Source organism: Sciurus carolinensis, chromosome 7 (assembly GCF_902686445.1).
Source record: "Sciurus carolinensis chromosome 7, mSciCar1.2, whole genome shotgun sequence".
NCBI classification, from domain to species: Eukaryota; Metazoa; Chordata; class Mammalia; order Rodentia; family Sciuridae; genus Sciurus; species Sciurus carolinensis.
This window is the reverse complement of record NC_062219.1, coordinates 56,590,603-56,603,830: the sequence shown is the minus strand read 5'-3', so window position 1 is coordinate 56,603,830 and position 13,228 is coordinate 56,590,603. Positions and strand designations below refer to the sequence as shown.

At 42.3% G+C, this 13,228-nt stretch overlaps 1 protein-coding gene across 2 annotated transcripts in view; it reads left to right on the top strand.

Moving 5' to 3' along the window:
- Crybg1 (crystallin beta-gamma domain containing 1) overlaps positions 1–13,228 on the top strand; it is a 187,153-nt gene that overhangs the window by 106,042 nt on the left and 67,883 nt on the right. The window contains exon 1 of one of the 2 annotated variants that reach the window (XM_047557266.1): positions 10,008–10,162. The exons of the other annotated variant lie outside the window; for it this stretch is intronic. Within the exon in view, the coding sequence (XP_047413222.1) occupies positions 10,160–10,162 (3 nt within the window). The 5' untranslated portion in view covers positions 10,008–10,159. Of the gene's footprint in view, positions 1–10,007; positions 10,163–13,228 lie in introns of those variants that run through there. 2 annotated transcript variants of the gene reach the window in all.

Here is a 13,228-nt window from a genome sequence, read left to right as displayed (position 1 = left end):
TGCTTCCGCATATAAGAGAAAACATTCGACCCTTGATTTTCTGAGTCTGGCTTATTTCACTTAGCATGATGATCACATACGCACTTTTAAGGAGGAATGTTCAACAGTATACTGGAGGGCAGGAGGAGGACATTTAGAGGCAGAAGCAGATGAAGGAAGTAGATCTTGGGTTCACTTTGTGTTTTTAGTGGATACTGAATATTCCCTTGAAGGGTATTTCCTGGGGAAAGTTGTGCTGTAATTCGAGGAACTAAAATGTCAAGGGCAGTTGAAACAGTGAGTCAGGGTTTCCAAGACTAGTCCAATTCAAGCTCTTTTGTTTTAGATAACAAATTGAGATTGATCAGAGTTAAGGAATTACTTCAGATTATCTCAAATTAAGCTTCACTTATCTGAGCTTCAGAAAACTAGCAAAGCATCTTCCTCAGTTACCCCTGGTGAGCTGAGCAGTGACTAAAGGACCAAAAAAACTGAAAAAGATGGAGGGACATGACAATGAGTCCTTCTGTGGCCCTACCCTTCCTTCAGATTTGTCCTATTGGGAACCATTTTCTGCCCAGATTTTCCTAAAGTCTCTCTCTGTCCGTTAGACTGAGAAGGAACCATTTTTGTGCAGCTCATCAGAAGTGGCATATAGGTTTTCTTCCTTTCTAAAGGATCTCAAACCACAAAAAGGGTTTATATTGTTCCTGGGTTGATCCAGAGCAGGGAGCTGTGTGTGGCCATTAGAAAGTGTGTGCCCAGGCAGAGGATGACTGAGCAGAAGTTCCTGCCCCTGTACAAAGGAGGAGAGCACAGCTGTTGGTCTCACTGGCACAGAGCGCTAGGTCTGCTTGGGTGCCAGACTGTGCCCTTAAGCTGGGATGCAGCCATCCCCTGGGTAAAACAGACTGTGGAAGGGCATCAGTCTCATGATTGCTCCTGTAGCTTTAGAAGATTGCAGGATAATCCTTCACATATTGCCTTGTTAGGCTAGTGCCACATGAAAGCTCTTCAATAATGAGGGTGCACAAAAATTACAAGGAAATAATGAGTGTGTATGTGTTTTGCTTTTGTGTTAAGATTAGATCTGTCTTATCTCTCCTTCTAAACCTTAATTCTAATTATGTTTGTAACCAAAGAAAGCCAGTTAAACTATGGTTTAGGCTGAGACTGATGATGGCTACAATCTAGAAATGGATGTGCGTGCTGAATTGTGAAGTCCTATGCTAAAAGTAATTGCCATATAGGATAATGCCCGAAGGCTTGGGTTGTGCTTCTCATGCATCTGCTAAGGACAGTGTGACATTTGGCAGAGCACAAATCAATGGAAAGTGTACCCAAGCCAAATGCCTTTTATACCCCAAACATACCATTGCTATATAGTACATGTAAGTTTCCTGTACCTTCTCCTTTGAATATTGTATAGTGATACAGACTGAATGTTTGTGTCCCTCCCAAACTCATAAGTTAGAATCTACCTCACTCACAATGTGTGTAATTAGGACATGGGCCTTAGGGAAGTTATGGGTCATGAGGATGGATTCTTCATGAATGGGATTATTGCTTATAAAACAAGACCCCAAGTGCTAGGTAGTTCCTTCCACCATGTGAGGACACAGTGAGAAGATGGGGAGGAAGCAGGCCTTCACCAGATGACCTGCCAGCACTTGTCCTTGATCTTCCCACCCACCAGGACCGTGAGAAATATATTTTGGTTATTTATAAGCCACTTGATCTGGGACATTGATACAGCAGTCCAAATGGACTGAGTCACTGAGGAGGCCATGCCTTTTCCAAGCTCACAGTTAAGGGAGGCTTAGTTTAATCAGTGATACCTCTACGTAGACATAAACCTGTGACAAGAGAAACCTTGACTGGACAATAGTAAGATGCTCAACAAATGTTTCCATGAATAAATGAACATAGTTCTCATGGGCTTTAATATCAAGAGCATATACATTACTAAAAAATCATTTCCACCATTTAAATATGAATCTCTAAGGTCTTTTACACCTATTCAATGATTGCATGTTCATTTTTTTTCCTTCTCATTTTTTAAAATAAGGAGGACAACCTAGAAAAAGCTCTAAAATGTTGTACAGATTTCACTATGTTCTGTATCAACCTCCTACTTCTTTCTCTTACAGTTTAGAAATTCTTCTTTTATCATTTGTGCTTTTCTCAGGTCCAAGTCACCTCCTCAGGCTGGACCCCTAATTTAGTACCTGCCTCAATCCTTTAGGGGCTTAGCTGAAATTGAACACCTGGGTGCTGGGGATTGAACCCAGCTCCTCACATATGCTAGGTAAGTGCTCTATCACTGAGCCACACAGCACTCATTCTGTTACATATGTATAGAGAGATATTTTCACATCCCCTGCTCTCATAGTTCAGGATGCCAAAACAAAATACCACAGAGTCAGTTGCTTATAAACAACAGAAACTTATTTCTCACACTTCTTGAGGCTGAATGTGTCAGGTCGGGGTGCCTACATGATTGGGTTCTGTTGAGGGCCTCTGCTGGGTGACTAACTTCTTGTTTCTTCACTTGGCAGAGACCAGAGAGGGGAAGCAAGTTCTTTTGTAACTCTTATGAAGGCCCTAATCTCATGCATGAGGACTCCACCCTCAAGACCTAATCATATCCCAAAGGTCTCACATCCTATTAAATCACATTTCAGGGTAGGGTTCCAACAGGGGAATTTAGAAGAACACATTTAGAAACATTTAGAAACATATTTAGAAACATTTAATTCATAATACCTCCTCAGTATCTTGTAATGTTTGATTTGGAGAAATTGTACAGAACATTAGCAGCAAAAGTTTACACATACCACAGTTGGTATATGCCAGGTACTCACTGTTCTGGATAAAATAGTAACTTGTTTAGTCTTTTAATCCTTGTTAAATAGATGATGAACAACGATAAGCCGAGACCATTCTAGACTCCTTATTATGCCACACCAAGGAAACCAATGAAAGCAATAAAAGAAAATCCAAAGTTGTATGAAAAATTATTGTGGGGTATATACAAATTCCTATTTCTATTTTTCTAAGTGAGAGCACTGAAGAATAGAACACAGTAGAACAACAAAAAGACCACAAACAGAGTCATGAAAACACTGAAATATTCTAAAGCTCCATTTGTAACAAATGAATATTCTCAACACACAAATGCAATGTAATAATTATGTAATTTTGTAGGTTGAGTATGTATACTAAAAATGTTTGTATATGTTACAAGAGATGTGATTTTATATGAGACAAAAATTCCTGTCATTGTCTCACTGTCTCTGAGTCTTTAATGTCATTTAGAAATATAAGTTTGTGTCTGAGGTCCCTCAAGAACACGAGGCCTTAAAAAAAAAAAGAGAACCTTACAGGGGATGTGAGGCCTTACATCCCCTGTTAGAGGCCTCAGTCTTCCCATATTCCTCTCTTTCCAGTTCCCTTTCTACAGTCTCCACTAAAATAATAGCAAAGAAGTCTTCCCTGCTATTTTAATAGATTTGGTCTTTACTTTGTCCCAGAATACCAGAGATTTACTTACAGCTAAGATCAGTTTCCTTGGGGTGGGGAAGTAAGGGGGCTAGAATGGTCTCACCTCATTATCGTTCATCATCTATTTTACAAATTGAGGCCTAATTCATATTACATGAAGTTTACTGTTTAAAGTGTACAACTCGGTGGGTTTTAGTATATTGACACAGTTGTGCAACCACTACTATAATCTCATTCCAGAAACTTTTCATCACTCCAAAAAGAAACCCTGTAGTTATTTTCCATTCCCTCCTTCCTGCAGCCCCTTGGCAACTGCCCAACCACTCTCTGTTTCTGTGGATTTGCCTATTCTGGACTTAGGACATAAATGGAAGTATACGCTGTGTGGACTTTTGTGTCCAGTGGCTTTCACCAAGCAAGATGTTGTCATGGTTATTCCCCGTTGTGGCATGTCTCACTGCTTTGTTTCCTGTGATGACCAAGAATGTCACATTTTGTTTATCCAATCATCAGCCAATGAGCATTTGTGATTTGACTCTTTATGAATAATTCTGCTGCCAATATTCATGCATACATTTTTGTGTGGGCAGATGCTTTTTGTCCTTTTGGGTATGTACCTAGGAGTGGAATTTTTGAGTGTCTTGGTCAGCTTGGGCTGCTATAGCAAAATACCCCAGATGGGGTAACTTACAAAACAGGACATTTGCTTCTCATAGTTCTGGAAGGTGGAAGGCCAAGGTCAGCATTTTCAATTTCTATAAGCAATTTCAATTGTTTATTTATTTACTGGTTGCTTGTCCCAAGGTGCCATACAAGGTGAGATTGGGTAATCATCCTTTTTGTTAGGAACCTAGTCTGTTTTCTAAATGGCACGATGCCAAGGAAACATAATTGCAGAACTGATTGCCGAGATTTAAGAGAAGTTCGAAGTTCATATGCTATAGATTGAGTGGTTATGATTTGGCACAGTATGGCAGACAAATATCATGCAGGCCAGAGGAAGGCCTGGTTGACCTGTGACCAAACTAGGATTGCTCACTGCAGCCTGGAGTTAGTAAGAGCATTTTGTGCTAAAGGAAATTTGACTGCAATGATGGAGGTGAAAGTTTAGCTTACCATGTCTCTGACATACTAAATTTACAAAGAGAACAGTTACAAAACCATACTGGACATAGAATGAAGTCATGAGAGGTGAGATTAGACACACTTGGCAGTCTCTTATAAAGTCCATGTATGTCTGCTGCTGGGTGTGATGGTACACACCTGTAATCCCAGAGACTTGGGAGTCTGAAGCAGGAGAATCGCAAGTTCCAGGTCAGCCTCAGCAACTGAGTGAGACCCTGTGTCAAACTAAAATAAAGGCTGGGGAGATAGCTGGGTAGAGTGCCCTTGGGTTCAATCCCCAGTACTGTGTGTGTGGGGGGGGAGTCTCCATAGTTCTGCAATACTCCTTGCTGGTCTTTCTGGTGACCCAGGTCTCCACTCTTCCTTTCCTTGATTTCCTCTGTCTCTACTCACTGACTGGGAAAGAGCAAGAGGCAGAGGCCCCGCTTACTCCTGCCCCAATCGATTCCTCTACCTTTGCTTCTGGATGCCCTCCTTTGCTCCTCCAGATGGCACTTCATCCCCCATCCTATTCCATGTCCTGCATGGACATCAACCAGCTCTCTCTGCTTGGTCATCTGGCTTTCTGCTGGGGTTGAAGCAGGGTCTTGGCAGGAGATTAGAGAGGGAAGGAAAAAAGGTCAGGTGTTCATTCTCTTGGATCCTTTCCTGAGGGACACCACAAGCTGGCTGTGTCCCTCAGCCCCTGCCAGCACCACCCCCTGCACTGTCCTCTGTGTGCCTGTTCTGGCAGCTGCTCCCTCCTTGCCATTGGGTATGGTTTTAGTCTCAGGTTAGGACACTACTCTTAGGGGTTTCCCTAAGCCCTGTGCACACCTTTGCCCCTTTTATTTTATTTTTTAGTTTTATTTTTGGATACCAGGGATTGACTCCAGTGGTACTTAATCAATAAGCCACATCCCCAGCTTTTTATTTTTTATTTTTTATTTTGAGACAGGGTCTCACTAAGTTGCTTAGGGCCTTGCTAAGTTGCTGAGGCTGACCTCAAACTTGGAATCCTCCTGCCTCAGCCTTCTGAGTTGCAGAGATTACAGATATGCGCCACCATGCCTGGCTCCTTTGCCCCTTTTAGCCTCTCATCAAATCATTCTACTCTTCCCATTCTTTCCTTCTCCTAGGACCTGACTGATACATATTCTCTCCTACTCAGGCCTTTGTGGGCTGAAGAGGCCAGATTAGAAGGCTTTCACTTTAAAACAACTCTGTGAACTGCACTTGTTCATTCTGTTCTGAAGCACCTACTGTGTGACTGAAATGCTGTTAAACCTGGTGCTGAGAATTTAGGGTGAGCAAGACATAACATCCCTGCTCTCAGGAGCTTCCATTCTAGCTAGAAACAGACAGTGAGCAAGAGGGACACATTAGATTGTGAGCGAGAGACAGGTGCTAGGAGGAAGAATGGCACAGGAAAGGGAGTTGAGATGAGGATAGGACAGTGCTGGTCTAGGGAGGCTGTGTGGGCTTGGAGGCCTCTTGAGGAGACTTGATTGAGGTGAAGAATGACCAGGTGGCTATCTGGGAGAAGCATCCAGAAGAAAGAGCAGCAGCCTTTGGTATGGTAGGAATGGTAAAGACCTTGGAGGCTGGAGGGATGTGAATGAAGCAAAGAGGAGGACAAGTTGAGGCAGAGAGGTAGGTAGGGACCTGGTCAAACAGAAGCTAAGGGTCATTGTAAGAACTTTGAATTTCAGTCAGAATTTAATGGAAGCCACTGGAGATTCTGCATAGGAGAGTGATAAGATCTGACTGTGCTTTTAAAATGCTCACCTGAGCTGCCATGTGTAAAACAGACTGAAGGGGACAAGAGTTGAAGCAGGAAGTAGTTAGTGCTGAAACAGCCCAGGAATTTCAGGAATATGGTTGAGGGGGTTCTGGCAGCCATCTTGGTCACTCCCAACCTCAGATAGAACCATCAGTGCCCCTCGCAAGCACCTAGCTTTGCCTCTTTCTGTGTGGCCTTAGATAAGTCCTGTGACTTCAAGGAGGCTGAGTATCTGATCTGAAAATGAAGGTGACTTGGTATCTATGGCAGGGAAATGTACTGAGAGAGATGCCCTGGAGATGGTTGGGTGCCCTCCAGAGACAGAAATTCAATTGGAGATGAAGGTGAGGCTAACAAAGAAAAAGGATTGAGGCGGGGGGTGAAGGCAATAAGGTTGTGAGGGAAGGCACAAGGGGCCACAGAGGGACAGAATGGTTTCTGGAGAGGGTGTGGTGGAAGCTGACATTAGAGACAAGTGGTTAAAAAAGTGTGGTTTGAGGGTTGGGGAGATAGCTCAGCTGGTAGAGTGCCTGCCTTGCATGCACAAGGCCCTGGGTTCAATCCCCAGCACCAAAAAAAAAAAAAGAAGCATAGTTTGGAGTCCAACAGTCCTGGGTTTGAACTGGGTACTATTCATTAATTCTGGGCCCTTAGACAAATTACTCTCCTTCCTTGCCTGAACTTGCTTCCTCATTTGTAAAATAGTGACAATTATTTGTACTTCTTCAGATTTGACAAGTTTATGAATGTAAAGTGCTTAGCAAAATGCATGGGACATAATTAACCCAAGGCTATAGTTCATAGAAGTGTAATACAGATATCTGGTGTCCCCCAAGACTTACAGCCTGTACTTGAACAGTTAAATAAAAAAGATAGAAGCCCCCATTCCACATGCAAGTCAAGGTCTAAGTCCTCCCATCACCTCTGACTCTGGTTCTTCTCTGAGGACCACTCCCCTCACCTCTCCTCCCACACTGCCTTGTGCCACCAGTCACCCTGTCCATGGAACCAGTCTCCTTGATTTCCCCAAAACACCATCATCTTAATGCAGTTGTGTACACACAGTGAACCTTGACCAGCTCAGCACAGCATAATAGAGAATTGAAAACAGCCTTGTTTACTACTTGGTCATTCCAGACTAGGAATTTCTCATTGGTCTTTTTACTTTGAGTCCCAATCTCTCAATATTTCTAGAGATCAGTCTTTGATCCATCAAATTTCCATTCTTTCCCTGAACCCCCAATCCCACTGAAGCTCTCTACTTCCTATTTTCCTGAGCCTATTTTAAATACATAAATATATATATGCTTTTAAAATTCTTTGCTAAGCATGTCCCTTTAGTCCCAGCTACTGAGGAGGCTGAGGCAGAAGGATCACCTGAGCCCAGGGGTTCCCGACCAGTCTGTGCAACATAGTGAGGTCCCATTTCAAAAAAAAGAGATAATTTTGTATTCTATAAAGGGACTAAAGCCTCCAGCAGGACTTTAGAAAACCCAGCTATAAAGAAATCCTTAGTTTAATAAATTTTCCCACTTTACAGTTATCATTTCTTCTCAAAATTCTACCCTCTATGTGTGTGTGTATGGGGGGACTCCTAGATGAAGTATGTCTGTGTGACTTTTTCCTATGTGATATGCACAGGCAGGGCTAGCAAATGTGGGTGGAAAGTCAGGCATTGGTGATTTTATCTTTCTTTGCATCTAGCCATACTCCTGGGCTTTGCAGAAACCCGGACTCAGTCAGAGGCAGAAATAGGTTCACAGTAAGAGTGAGCATGTGAGGAAGGTCCCCGGGTAGAATCCATCCCTGGGGAATTTGGCTGAGGGGACAGGAAATAAAAGGCATGTTGAATTCTTCTTCCTTTCTCTACCCTCTGAAAAGCCTGATGCTAGTGATGAATATATAATCAATTTTCAGTTTGTACTTTAAAAAGATGTACTAATGAAAAAGTACACGACCTTAAGTAAGCCTGGAAATAAATAAGACTGGCCCGGCTGCCTCTCTTCTCCATGTGGTGTTGACTTAAGGAAGTATTTTTTTGCAAAAGGATTTCACTGGTTTATTGAAAAACAGAACTACAAGCTTGCTATTTTTATTTCACTCATTATGATAATCACAAAGAGTAGCCTTTATTCATACACTTTATTTAAACAAAATGATGAAATGCTGTGCAGTCATTCAGAGTAGTCATTACCTATGCTTATTAGTGAAGTCCTCATTACGAAGGTAATCCAGCGTGAGCCACCTCTGTAAAGGACACACAGGGACAAACTGCTGATGACAACTGTCAGATGCTGAAGGAGGCTGATGGCAGTAACTGTGTCTTTTGTCTTTTACAGGGAATAAGCAGAACTCACTGTCCTATAATAGAGCCAATAATGCCATTTACAGACTGGTTACTTCTATTTTTCCTATAAAATTGTGATTTAATAAGTGACAGATTTAGGGTTCAGATTAAGTAGAGATGTATATAGCTTTAAGAGTGTAACTGACATGGTTTTGTGTTCCTTAAGTCCACGTGACCTTTGCCAGTCTCCCAGCCCTCTCCAGGCTGTGAGACTCTGCATCAGGAGTTTCTTTGGGTTCACCTCTCTTCCAGTCCCTGCTTTCCCACATCCCTTTCTTTTCTTCCTTCCATTTCCACTACTTGTGGTCACTCGAGGCCCCTGATCACTTCACTAACCCCAGGTCCTCATCCATGGGGTCCACCAGAAGCTGCCATGATTGTCTTCCACCAGCATCAATTCCAATGGTGTCACGTTCCTGCTCAGAAACCTGTGGAGATTCTATGTTCCCCAGCCTTCCCCAGATGAGATTAATCTTCCTTACTGCACCTTCCACCTTCCCCTTACTTATTCTGCCAGCCTTCATTATGCCCCATAACTGGCCCATAACTGGTCATGGGTCTTTAGGCTGGGCCCTGGCCTGGAGTGGCTTCCTCGCCCCCATGCTTCGTGAATTCTATCCTTCAGGGTTGGTCCCGTGTCTTCCTGTGGGCCCTGGTTGCACACCCTCACTGGTCTCCTCCCCTTTGAACTCTGAAAGCATCACAAATACCTATACCTCACACTTTCGCAGTAAATTATATGCCTGCCTGCACACTGGTGGTTACTCTATAGACAAGTCTATAAGCTTCTAGAAATAAAAATAAGCCTTATGGACATCATGTTTACCTCTCCTATTACATGGACATACTTTTAAAAATAATGTTATATGGGATATGGTTTGTGGGATATAATTTACACCTATGTAGGGGAAAACAGCATAAGTAAATAAAAACTGGAATTAAAACAAAACAGAACAAAAACTCAGCATTAAAGACGATTGACTTTGTTCACCAGAGATAGAAAATCAGAGTTAAGATACCCTTCCAAATGCTTGCTTCCCATCCTCCTGTAATCAGGCTTTTTTCATATAATTTAATATATGCACGACAACTTTCCCCAAACCACCTACTACTACTTCCTCTGTTGTCTTTTCAGCAATTTTGGTTTAGAGTCACACCCAACAAAAGGGCGCACCTCTTTAACCCTTTCAACTCTTGAGTCAAACACACCCTTATTAAAAGCGCTTTTGACATAAACAGTCAGCATCTGTCCTTCAGCTCTGATTCTGGGAGACAGCAACTCCTTGGCAGGTGAGCTGGCAAGAGTTAAGTACTGGAAGGCGGAGGACCAGACCAGGCTGTTTTGAGAAATAGGAAGATCGATACTGGTAATGCCGGGGGAACCGAGTTTTACTCCCTATATCCTCTTGGTGTATCTATAGAAAGCAAAAAGAAGCAACAACATGGTAAGAAACAAACCTAAGTTTTGTTATCTCTTCATTGCTTAAGACCTTGTTTTGAATTTACGTAGTAGTACTATTATTAATAACATCAATTAACTTCACAATGTATTTATTGTCTACATCCAGCAAACTCTTTGGGCTTAAAAATCCTAAGCAATTGTGAATAGGGGGAATAGAGTGGGAGTCTGAGCACCTCAGAGACTTGGACTTGAAGTGGAAATGAAAACGCCTTGCATGTCATTCCTACTGTTTGCTAGTTCTAGTTCTTTAAAATACTGCAGGTGATCATTAGCTAGCTACTCTCGTTAAATGCTTTTGACTTAGCTCCATCAGCCATCCCTACGATGTCTGTTTTATAGACCTGTTGTTGAGTGTGCTATAAAGAACTTAGTCCTTTTTTCCTCTCTGAGTTAAAAAACAGCTTCTCTCTCCACCCCTTTTTCAAATCTCAAAGGCAAACTGATATCCAGCCCCTTGGGCGGTGGTGGGGTTGGGGATGGAACTAGTGGGGAAACACTGTTTTGAGAAGGGTTGATTTTCATTTTTCTTCATAGTAGCAGAAGTTAGAACTCTAGTATACTCTTTTAAAAAGTAGGTTATCTTTCAAATATGCTCTCAGTGGGCGTTGGCTGCCTGCTGCTCTCACCAGCCACTGTATAACGAGTTATTATGTATTGCACATACTTTCCCCAAATGGGATTTATTAGGACACAGAAATTTATGGGAACAACTCAGCTTCTTACAACCCTATCATTGAAGAAGTGCTGGCTGGGAATTAAAATAAGTGAAGAGAAAAAAGCAATCTTGTAAACTTTTAAGAAAAAGAAGTTTATGTAAGACGTATTAAACTTCGCTTCACTAGTTTGATCACAGAGGCATAAATATAAAACCCCGAGTAAGCATTGGGCGTTATTGCCTTCATTTTCCCTGTTAAAGCTTTAATACTTAACACTTTCCCCATCATTTGCTATTTCAGACACTATGGCTTAATAATCACACTTACAAATAGTCTTTACATGAAGGTGTGAGCTCTTGATTGGCACTTAGAAGTCTTAGCAGAATTCCTATCATGTTTTTAAATGCCTTTTTGAAATTATTTGCCAAATTAAAAAAAAAATTAAACACGTAGGATCAAGAGCATCATGACTATGAACCTCCAAAAGCATTTCAGGTTTAGTAAGTAAAATTTTGATATTTTGACCAACCATTTGATTAGTGCCTAGTTGTTAATATCTAAGCAGATTGATTGAATGATAGCCTAGCAACAGTGGTAGGGAGGGTTGGGGTGGGGTGTGGAGAAGGGCAGGAGGAGGTGTCCTGGCCAGGCTGATCATTCTGAAGGTTGTCTCTCCCTGGAGTTTCTCTGTGATATGAGATAAAGGTACATGGAAGGCACATGGTGTTAGTAATCACGCTGCAGGTACTAATAGTGTAGTGGCTAGTGAGAAAGACATTTGAATTTTAATTCAAAATGTTGAAAATGGGCACAGCCTGCTGCCTGTGTCTCCAGGCATAATGAGGACGAGGGCAATGCAGGAAAGCCTGGGTGTGCAGGCTTGTCCGCCTCAAGCCTGTACAGGAGTGAGGTTTGCAAAATGCAGTCCAAACACACAAGCTGAGGCAGGGAGGAGGCATCCCAGCTCTCGCTGCTGCCAGGAACAGAGTGGTGAGAGGTGATGAAATGTTTAACTTTTCAAAACTGAAAGAGCACGGCTTTCTCACAGTCTCCCCATTCCCAACCCATGCTTAGTCCCAACCTCTGCTACCTCCACCCCATTCCACCTGCCCCAAGACAGAGTCTCACAGAGGAAGCAAAGAATAAAACCCAATTTCACAGGAGGAATTCCATCTAAAGGTAGAAAGGAAGTGAGGCAGGGAGTGGATAAGATAGTAGATGTTAAATGAAAATCCTTACAAGCATAATATTATAGACCTAATCAGTTAAAGTGTCCGAGTCTCCCAGCTCTTAGGACTCTGCTGGAGCTGCCCCTCACCACCCAGGGCCTCCCCTTCCTGCCCTACCTTCCTTTGCAGCAGGCTTTGCTTCTCAGCTCTTTGTGTCTGATGTGACCTAGCTCCTTTTTCTCTGCTCACATTTAAGTGTGTGTGTGTGTGTGTGTGTATGAAAGGGCCGGGGGAGTTTGTGTCAATGCTGTCAAAAGGAGCAGAACAGGAATTAGGAGAGAAGTGGCACATACTTTGCAATGCAATGCAATGCATCTTTGAGTCCAACCAGCTGGGTGGAACCTTGGGTGAATTTCTTTGCACACTGCCCTTTTCTCAGATGTGAAATGATGACAATTACCCTTCACAGGACTGTCATGAGGCACCTGGCACATGGTAAATTGGTAAGATCTATTAGCTAAAATACATCATAAAAGAGTGAAAGTAAAAGACCAATAAGTATATAAAATATGTTCAATGCCATGAGAAACCAAAGAAGCACATGTTACCAGGCTGGGCGCAGTGGCACATGCCTATAATCCCAGTTACTCGGGAGTCTGAGGCAGGAAAATTGCAAGTTCAAGGCCAATCTGAGCAACTTAGCGAGACCCTATCTTAAAATAAAATTTTAAAAGGGCTGGAGATGTAGCTCAGTGATAGAGCACTTGCCTAGCACGTATGAGGCCCTGGATTCAATTCTGCGCCCCCACGCAAACACAAAAAAGAGTTTAGGAAAAAAAAAAAAAGAAATGCATGTTTTCTAGTTCTTGTGAAATATAGCTTGAATCATAGAAGTGTATACACTATAAATATAAATGTAGAGTGTAATGGATAATCATAAAGTAAGCTGCAATATATAACTAGACACAGATCAAGAAACAGAATATTTCTGCTCCCTTATAAGCCTCCCATGCGTCTGTCTGATCACACTCCTCTCTCACCACCAAGGCCAGAACTAGCAGGAGGGGAGGGAGGTCCTTGCATCAGAAGTAAAGTTTAAGGAGGCACCAAAAACCTCAGTAATCAAGATGTATAATATTTTAATGTGATATTTATTTTATTTTATTTATTTATTTATTTATTTTTTGGGGGTGCTGGGGATCGAACCCAGGGCCTTGTGCTTAC